The sequence below is a fragment of the Camellia sinensis genome, chromosome 13, assembly GCF_055761805.1.
Source record: "Camellia sinensis isolate YWXY chromosome 13, ASM5576180v1, whole genome shotgun sequence".
Taxonomy (NCBI): Eukaryota; Viridiplantae; Streptophyta; class Magnoliopsida; order Ericales; family Theaceae; genus Camellia; species Camellia sinensis.
In genome coordinates this window covers 4161038-4171573 of record NC_138973.1, presented here as the reverse complement: position 1 = coordinate 4171573, position 10536 = coordinate 4161038, and the positions used below count along the sequence as shown (strand labels likewise).

At 28.2% G+C, this 10536-nt stretch overlaps 1 protein-coding gene across 1 annotated transcript; it reads left to right on the top strand.

The window, feature by feature from the left end:
- The first annotated feature begins 2146 nt into the window (after positions 1–2146).
- On the top strand, positions 2147–3873 carry LOC114311213 (KID-containing protein 1). Its single transcript, XM_082902871.1, has 3 exons — positions 2147–2764; positions 2827–3136; positions 3259–3873. The coding sequence occupies exons 2-3, from the start codon at positions 2835–2837 to the stop codon at positions 3602–3604; spliced, it is 648 nt and encodes a 215-aa protein (XP_082758997.1). The 5' UTR covers positions 2147–2764; positions 2827–2834; the 3' UTR covers positions 3605–3873.
- Positions 3874–10536: the final 6663 nt, after the last annotated feature.

Here is a 10536-nt window from a genome sequence, read left to right as displayed (position 1 = left end):
ACTTTTTGAAAAGTGATGAGGCACTTCTACGAATTCTAAGAAAGAACAAGTTTGAAAATCATATTTATTTTTGTGAAAAGCGTACATATGCTAGCTACGATTTATATTTTGTAAAGTTTCCTATCAATGTGAATTTTAGTTTTTTAAAGCCTTTTATCCATGTGCAATTTATAACTAAGTTTAGATGTATGTTATATAATATTCATTTAAATTATTCACTCGGTCATATAGTCTTTTTTTTCTTCCTCATATGCTCTTGAATTAGCTTAAAGAAAACTAATCATATATTTTATTTTTTTTTGTGTTGAATTTGAATTTTTGCTTTCTTATATATTTTTAACAAGAAGGGTGTTACTTTTAATATAGGATTGGACTGTGTACGTATTAATCTTTTAAAATAATTGTTCATTGCACAATTTTTGTCATTTTTTTTGAATTGCAAAGCACGACTGCTGTGCTTTATTTATTTGTTATTTTTTTTCTATTGTGAACTATTGATTGGCATGCTTAATTTGTTATATGTCCATTTTTTTTTTTTTTTTTGTATTGTAGAATATTGGTTGATGTGTTTAATTTGTTATTTGGCATTTTCTTTGTATTGCAGAGCACGAACTGGTGTGCTTAATTTATTTTATTTTTTTTCTATTACAGAGCATTGGCTAGCGTATTTCGTCTTATTTTTATTATATGTTTCTGTGTTATGAGACTTATATTTTATTGTTTGTTTAAAATCTTAAAATTATTCTAATTACATTTTCATTTCAATAATATTTTCATCGTGCCTTTAGGCACAGGCATACCCTAGTATTTAAATATTACAAAAAGTTGAGAATTTGAATTTAGCCTCAAAATGTTTGGGCCACCCCTAATTTCATGTGAGCAAGACGTGATTTAGAGTGTAATTTTTGTAAGGGTTTGGTTTTCTTAAGTTATTGTATAATATTTATGCAAAAAATGTACGATAATTGGACATTAATAACTATATGTTCGAGTCATTTGTTTTAAAAAAACTGACAACAAATATAAATGGAACAATAGTCGTTTATTTCTTTATAAATACAAATTTGATTCAAATACAAATCTTTGACTATATTAATTTTTTTCATGAATATTTTATTTAATTAATCTTAAAAAGTGAATGATTCAAATCATGTGAATAAATCATTGTTATTTCATTCAAGCGATTCGGTAGAAAAAATTATATAAATGAATCATCACTTTTTATAAATAAAACATTATTAATTTATAAATAGATACAGATTCAGTAATTTTAAAATATTTTTTGATATTATTAAAATATTTTTTAATTTAATTACATAATTAAATTTATTATTAGTGAGCATAATAATACATTTTTATTATAAAAAAAATTAAAAAACTAATAATAACCCACTTGATATTATCTTCTTACTTTTTCAGCTACCAACATACACCATGTAAGTGCTCGTTTGGCACGAAGAAATTTGTAACTCTTTGATTAAAATAATTATAAAAAATAAAATAAGTTAAAAAATTAATAAAATAAAATATTATATTTAATTCATAATTATTATTTTTTTTTTTTTGATGAAAGTTAAAAAAATTAAAAAATCTATCATAAACAAAAAATTTTAATTACAAACTAAAATAATTAAAAAAATAAAAAAACTAACTCATATCCCAAATAAAAACTAAACAGTACTACTAAAGGTCCGTTTGGCAAGATGGTTTGTGGCTATTTTAGCCACAAAAGACAAAATAGGCTATTTTAGCTATAACAAACAAAACATCACATCCAACTCATAATCATTACACTCTCCTCTCATAAAAAAAGTCAAAAAGTCAAAAAATCCTTCTCAAACTAAATTTTTTAACCCAAACTAAAATAGCTAAAACAACCAAAAAGTTAAAAAGTCAACCCACTTATCAAACGGAGGCTAAACTAATCCATCAAAACTATTCAATAATAGTAATGACGCAGAGTTTTAAATTCAATAATAGTAATGACACAGAGTTTTAATTCAAAAAATTTAAACAAAATTCTAGTGAGCTAACAGGCCATAAAAGACGATTGTTCAGATGGACGACTGATCAAATATCCGGACGAAGAACCAACCGTGTAAGCATTTTTCATCCTAAAACACCTTTTAAAGCTCTAATTTTAGTTGAATCGAGAATAAAAAAAAACAACTCTAATTTTAGAGCCAACAAACATTTTCCTTATTTTAAAATGCTGTGATAGGTACCATACAAGAGAACTCTTATAAGAGAACTCTTGTATTGGAAGAGGTTGAAACGTCTCCATCATCTATAAAAATAATTTTTAAAATAAAATAAAAACAAAGATGAGGATAAAGCGAGTTGATTTTTCTGGTCAGTGTCTCGGCCACGTAAGCCCCCTCCCAAAAAGAACGTGTCAAAGCGCTTCGTCCTTCTCTGCCGATCTCGCCGCCGGCGGACGTTACTTTTCTTTTTTTTTTTCTCTCTCTTTCTCTCTTCTCCTATTTATAGTCCCACTCGCTCAATTTCTCTATTTTTTTTTTTATTTCATTTTCATTTCTCTCTCATCACTCTCTCTCTCTAGAAAATACATGGATCTTCCCTTATCCAACCCCTCCGTTTCTCTCTCTGCTTGTAAATTTTTCCATCATTTTCTCACACTTTCTTTCTTGTTACTATTATCATCATTATTATTATTGTTATTATCTCTTGCAGTTGATTGATGACAATTAGACAGCTCTGGAGGCCTAAACGAAGGAAAAGATCTCGTATCGTAGCGGTGAAGGTTAGAAAAAATTCAATACTACTACTACTACTACTACTACTACTAAGACTTGAAAGATTCAGATTCTCAGATGTCTGTGGTGTTCGATGTCTCGGCTGTGGGTCCCACCCTCGGCCTCGACGCCGTCTCTTCTTCTCCGGCGGCCGCGGTGTACGTTGTGGACCGTCCTCCCGCTGGCGGAGCATCGTCGGCTTCGGCGGCGCAGGATAAGACTCAGGCGTACGTTAGCTCCGCGATCTCATCGGAGAGTTCGTCGATCGGAGTGCCTGAAGACGACAGTGACGACGACGACGAAGAAGGTGAAGTACAGAGCAAGTCCGACGGAAGTTATCTCTCTTCTTTAGCTTCCTTGGAAGAATCTCTTCCCATCAAGTCAGTCTCTTTCTCTCTCTCTAGCTTGGATCTTCGTTTTTTGTTCACACAGATTGTTGTTATTTTTGTAAGTTAGGTTTTAAATTTTAAATTGTTTGTTTATTTGTGTTGATTGTACACAGGAGGAGAGGATTGTCGAACAACTTTGCTGGAAAATCGAAGTCGTTTGCGAACTTATCAGAGATCAGCACGGTGAGAGAGATTGAGAAGAGAGAGAATCCATTGAACAAGAGGCGGAGGACGATGATAGCGTACAATTGGTCACGGAAATCGTCCTTGTTCAGTTGCAAGGGAAACAATTCTTCCATGTCGATTTTGGCGCTGAAAGGAGTCATAGGAGAAGGACGAGAAGAAGACGACGACGACGATGATGATGATGACGAAAGCAATGAGGAAGACCAGAGATTCAGGCAACAACAGCTCAAGGGATCACAGTCTTGTTTTTCTCTTACAGATCTGCCAAAGTAAAACTTGTGCCTTAGCTGTTTGTTTTGTTGTCTAATATGGTAAATGGAAGCATATTTCCTTACTTTTTAATTAAAAAATAAAATAAAAATCTTGGCTTTCAAGTTAACTACTAATTCTTCATTTTTTTTTTTTTTTTCAAACAGTTGTGTGTATATATGTCTAGGGGAAGAAAAAAAAAAAAATGCACACATTATAACGCTAATATTGTAGTACAATTTGTGATTGTTATGAATTATATGTAGTATATGAAATTTTGTAATCCTTTTGAATTGTGTGTGTTAGGAGTGTTTGTGATGGTTGGCTATGATTTGAAATGATTTTGGTTAGTGTATGATTTTTTTAGTTAGGCAAATACTAAATCGAGTCGGAAATATTGTTCAACACTGAGATTGTGGTGAAAATTGTTTTGAAATAAGTAAAATATTAACAAAGTTTTGAAATCAATGTAAAGTGTTTTGAAAAGGCAAAGAGCGTCATGATTTTTAAATTTTTTAGGATTCTTTTGGTTATTAACTAAAGCATTCGTTTGACATGAGAAGTTTTTTTTTTATTTTTTTTTATTATTTTAATCATAAAAAGATAAATTAAATTTTTTAATTTAATAAAGATAAAATATCATATTTAAATTATAATTGTTTTATTTTTTTCTCATAAAAATTGAAAAAATTATTTTAAACAAGACTTTCTAATTTTAAGTTAAAAGGGTTAAAAAATTAAAAAGTTAACTCATATCTTAAACGAACCTTAAATTGTTTTGATTGTGGTGTTTGATTATCAATTTTTGGGATGATGTTAGCCTTGAATTAATTTAATCTTAGGTATAACATAAAGTAATAGAAGTTATAAATTATTGTGATTGAAATTTTAAGTGGATATATTATTTTAAAAGTGTGTATAGTAACCCTATGCATACCATTCACACTTTTCTTTTTAATTGTTGAATTTGAAGAAAAAAATTAATAAATTATGATTACATTAAAATTGTAACCGTCATCATTTGGGATAACGTTAAATGTCCAAAAAGTTAAATATCACTTAGGTTCAATCAAAGTTACTCTAATGTGATAAGGATTAACACAGTTTTAGAATATAACTAAACATTAAATTTAAATTTGATAATATATTAATTACATCACTATATACTCTTATGATTTGGTGATGTGAGCATTATCGATATTTCCTTGCTCCTAGCAAAGGGGGGATGAATGTATGATCAGTGATAATGCTTTTGCTGTGTATTTGCAATATCTACGTCAAGTGGATGCATGTGTTTCTCCAAAGGTAGAAATATAATAATAATAGTAATGAGTTGTATTCTCCCTTAATTTTGTTTTAAATATATATATATTTTTTATTTTCATTATATATAGTTATTATTGATTATTTTTAAAAAATAATTAAAAGTCATATTTAAGTTTTTAATTCATTTTGAATCATATTATTTCTCATATTTTTTATACATTTTTTCAAAAAAAACTAAAAAGTCAATATTTAATCATCTTTTCAAAATAATATTATTTTTATTCTACTTTACTCAAAATATATTATTTTCTATGTATAATAAAAAAAAAATTAATATATTTAAAATAATATAGAGTGAAAATAGCAACTCTCTTACATCATCTCTAAAGATTATTCAAACCTTTAATCAAATTTGAATTTGATGAAAAATAGTGTCTTTTTTTTATTCCAACAGTTTCATCACATAAGTATCAAATTTAATATTTTATTTTTCTTTCATCAAAACTGAGGATGAATGTGCTTTTCATCAAATCACTGTTCATAGTTGTTTGATTTTCACAATTGGATGTCCTCTGGATAACCATCTCAAAATAAAAATTTATAAAAAAATTACATTGACTGATCGATCACCTCAAGTCAAAAAAAAAAATTACACCAACCGAACATCTGTGGGATCGCCGGTATTTTGATAAAGTTTCAAAATTTACCATTAAAATATTTAATATCAAATAAAATTTTTATTCAAAAAAATTAATGCATAGTTAAAAATGCTCTTATAATATATACATATATATGGGCTGTGATTGGGGCCTCGAATTTGAGGCTCGAAATTGCCTCAAATGCTATTTTTTTTTTTTTTTTTTTTTGGGGCTTATACATTAAAAAAATAAAAATAAAAATAATAATAATAATAACAAGCAAAACATCAACCCAGCAAAAAAAAAAAAAAAAAAAAAAAAAAAGAAATTCGAGTCAAATTTAAGTCAAAAATTTGAGGCCTCAATCTTTTTCCCATATGTATATATATTTTTGATAAAAATGCACCGAATGCCGTTATAAATAATAAAAAAATGCACCAAATGCAGCAGACATTCTCCCAGCGACGCGCCACGACACCCGCACCCCAATTGCCGGCAGCTTTGAAATGCAAAGTAAAGGAGTGGTTATTAGGTGGTCTTTCATGAATAAAGATCGATAGTTTTAATTTTAAAATTTTAAAAAGAATTTTTATAATATGATAAGAAGTGGGTGTATATGCGATGTGATATATGTATTTATATTTATATAATTATTTCTCTTGTGATATCACTGTTATTTTCTTTAGAGCTTTAAAATTAAAATTTTCTATCATTATTTGATTTTACATTATGATCTTATTTTATTTTAAAGTGTTGTGATTGATAAAGAAAATATATAATTCATATTTTTATATTAATATTGTGTTTGGTCATGAGATTTGAAAAAAAATTTAAAAAAGAAAATGAAAAATATAAGTGAAATGTAAAACCAAAAAAAAAACAAAGTTTTATCCACTAAAAGACAAAGAGTGTGTTTGGTTTGTTTTTGTAAAGTAGATTTTGAGATAAAAAGTATGAAATTTTGTTTGATTTGCCTTTTTTTATAAATAGTTTTGGAAATTTATTTTGGGGAGAGAGTTTTAAAAAAAGTGATTGATTGATATGTATGAGAGAGAGAGTGATTTTGGAAAGTAAGTAACCAAACAAATTTTTGAGATTTTTTTGAAAAAATTTGTTTGGTTTCATTACTTTTGAAAATTTGTTTGTAGATAATTTTTTCCAAAAAATTTTCTAAAAAATAAACCAAACAAGGCCAAAGTTTTTGCTTTTTGGCGGTGTTTGGCAAGATTTGGTTTTGGGTTTTTTTTATTTTTTCCACAAAAAGACTAAAGTTTTTGCAAAATAAAAAAAAAAAAAAACTAATCCAAACAAAATATCACATCTAACTCTATAATCATTTTATTTTTTTCTTACAAACAACACATCTAATTACAAAAAAATTCAACTATCTTCTCAAACACTAAAAAATTTTATCTAATAATATCTTACAATTAAAAAAACTTACATAAAAATTCACTTCTTAAACACTCAAATAAAATATATACATATATTTCACATATTTTTATGTACCGTCTTTCTTTCATTTTTTAAATTCTTTCATAAATTCATCAATCAAACACAGAATAAATAATTGTAGAATATGAAAAGATATAATGTACGAATGATTAGGGATTATTTGTCATAATTTAAATAAGTATACTTCTAATTTAAAAAAATATATATGTATAAGATAATTTTTTAACATTTTATAAAAATATATATATAAAATAATAGTCAATAATGTAAATTTACATTTTTACCCCTTCTTTTTGACAAAAGAACTGCAACAAATGCAGTTTGATGAGACGTAAAGAATTTTTCTTTTTCTTTTATAATTTTCGTCCTGACTCCTGCAGCCGCCAGTGATAATTTGTGTGGGCACTATTGCATAAATGCTTCAACGCACAAGAAATGAGTGCAATAACCCACAATTTTATCCATTGACATTTAGGAATCTCTGTCAAAATTAGGTGGGCGCGATTCGACTGTGGTTGCGAAATTTTTAATTTGTTATCCGTTTATTAAATTGAAGGATTAAAAAAATTTAATTCGTTTATATTCGTTAATTTGACATATGTGAATTTAGTAGATTGACAAATTAACGGATAAATGTGAATTAGTTTGGTAGTTTAAAATTTTATAAATTTTTAATATAATTTAACTTGTGTATTTTCTCAAAAAAAAATATATACAGTCAATGGTTTAAAAAAATATTACAATTACTACATACCTCATCGAAAGAAAAAAAATTTGAAACTTTAGAATATTACAATCTCTACATGTCTTATCCACATATTACAATCACAGCATGTCTCATCCATATAAAGTATTACAATTTGTAATTCTTAAAATATAAAAACAATTCAAACTACTAAAACCATAAACAGAGCAATAGTAAAGATTATATGTCTCTACATTGTTACATCTATACCTGTTTTTTAAAATAAAAACCAACCATCATATATAATTTTTTTTTATTTATTATTTTTAAAGTTAGATTTAAAAACTAAAAAATATAGATAATAATACATTTATTTTTTTCAATTAAAAAAATATATTTAAGTTGAAAACTCTTTTTCAACATAATATATTCAACAGAATATTTAAACACTTTTTCAATTAAAAATACAAATAGAATATCTAAACAAATTGAAGACACAAAGTTTTACAAATTATTAAAGGTGCTCGCGGTTTGACGATTTGGTTGCGGCCAAAGAAATCTCAAATCCATCATCCGTCTAAAACTAGGTGGATTGGAAAAAATCAATTCACAACTGTCCGCTCGTCATCACACATCCATCCAAAATGCGACAAATTGATTCGGCTCAGTTCGGTTGGTTTAGGCGGATCGATATATCCGCTGCTTACCCCATTTTGATTTATTTTATTTTTTTTACTTTTGTTGTTTCAATTTTTTTTTCTACCGTGTTTTTGATTTTGAGAGATAACAAAAAATTTACAAACGCATACTTTGTTTTTATAAAAAAATATATTTGTAATGTTTAAAATATGTTTTTGCGAAATAATTTATATAAGTTGTGACAATTCTTTTAATCATAATTTGTATGTTTAATATATATATATATACATATATATTTGTTTTGTTTTGTTTTTTTCGTTTTACATGATGATTTTGATTAAAAATTTTACAATTTTTTTAGAAAGTCGTATCAAAACCGAACTTTTCAAATTGAAACTCTTTTCACCCAATTTGTTGCGAAACTCTTATTTCGATAAAAAAAGAGCAATGTTATAGATTATTAATTTATCATCATTAATACCACCACTAGTGAGATGTCAATTAAAAAAAAAAGGAAAAAAAAAAACAAGGCACAAAACACATCATTAGAGCCACCACTAAATGCTTTAGACCACTAATTAGTGGTGGCTCTAATGATGTGGCAGTGGGTCCCACCCACTGCTTTTGTGCCTTGTTTTTTTTTTTTTCTTTTTTTTTTCAATTGCCATCTCACTAGTGGTGGTATTAGTGATGGTAAATTAGTGGTCTATAGCATTGCTCAAAAAATAATAATGATAACATGAAACAAAAGTGTGCTGTGAAAATACGTACTTATTTGCAAAATAATACTATTGCTCCAATCCATTTCATCAGGTAAATTATATTTTGCACCCCTACATTTTGTATCAAATTTCATTTTGACTTCTATACATGAAATCATGACAGTCAACCCTCTATACTTTTGGTCAAATCCTACTTTGGTCTCTACACATAAAATCGTGGCAGTTAACCTCTCGCACTTTTACTTAAATCTCACTTTGGTTACTATACAAATGTCAATGTCTCACTCCTATTATTTTATTTTTAAATCTTTAACAAAATCTAATCATGTAACCAAAATGTGACTACAAAATGAGAATAAGAGGAAAATCATTCATGTTTCTCACCAATACACTTTTCCCTGTGTGATCAGTGTCACGACCTGCTCCCCGTACCTAATGGTTAAGTATCGTGATGGCCAGTAATTGAAATTACCTACGGCCAATTCTTAAACAAATTAATAAACGCGAGTAGAAGTAATATTTAAGTAAGGGTACCAAAATAATCATTTGAGTTTCTATTTTTATTACAAAATTATATTGACCAAAAATGCTGATATTTACATAGAAAAATATCAATAAAAGTGTTGTGTTTGTCTATTCTGCAGCCTCGCATCTAAGACTTTCTAAAAGCTATTTCTGAATTTCATTATTTCCTGAAAATTGGTAAACAGCTAGAAGCACATGGCAGAGTGAGAAATATTATACCAAGAGTATAAGAGATGCGAAATAACCATGAATAGTTATGTAGTCAAAACATTTACATAACCCAGTTTGGTAAATAAATCATTGAAGTGGCAGAAACTGAAATACAGAAATTATGTAAGTAAATGACCATAACCACAGTACAGAACATAACAGAACAGAGGTCACCGAAGTGACAGTCAGAACAGAGGTACGGATTCAAGAGGTGGTTCGTACGGACTTTAGAGGTGGCTCCCACAATAGTGTAGCACTTAGCTCCACATAGCACTTTGCTCCGCACAGAACATAGGTCAATAGATCCGTGACAAATAGAAAACCACAAAGTGGTCAAAACTGTCACACACCGACAATGCGGAAGCCTTGTTGAAGATAAGCAAGTGTGTGTGGCGCTAGTTAACACTCTTCACTAGCCCGCCAAGAATGCTCGAAAGGTTTGCAAAGACAAGCAAACACAATATTAGTCCAGTTGATGAGCCACAAGTTTGGAGACAAGCCACAATATAGCAATCAACAAGCTAAAATTAAAGTAACAACAATTGAAAGGCTTTGCACAATGTAAAGGCGAAATGAACTTTTTATTACTCAAAAGAAGGCATTACAAAAGTTGAACAATGCCCAAAAGTGTTACAAAAGTTGCCTTACCATATACAAGAGGCCAATGATTATTTAGGTCCCCCAAGGCGTAGAACTCCTGTGGTGGTACTTACAAAACATAATTATATATAAGGTCATAATCAAATATTCTTTAAAAGTAAAACAAATATATCCATGAGTTTCATTTTAAGCAAATAGGGTTCAGAAAATAATCCA

Coding starts and splice junctions, on each gene's coding strand:
- LOC114311213 (XM_082902871.1), top strand. CDS start 2,835: ATGTCTGTGGTGTTCGATGTCTCGGCTGTGGGTCCCACCCTCGGCCTC. Junction 3,137..3,258: donor GAAGAATCTCTTCCCATCAA/GTCAGTCTCTTT, acceptor GATTGTACACAG/GAGGAGAGGATTGTCGAACA.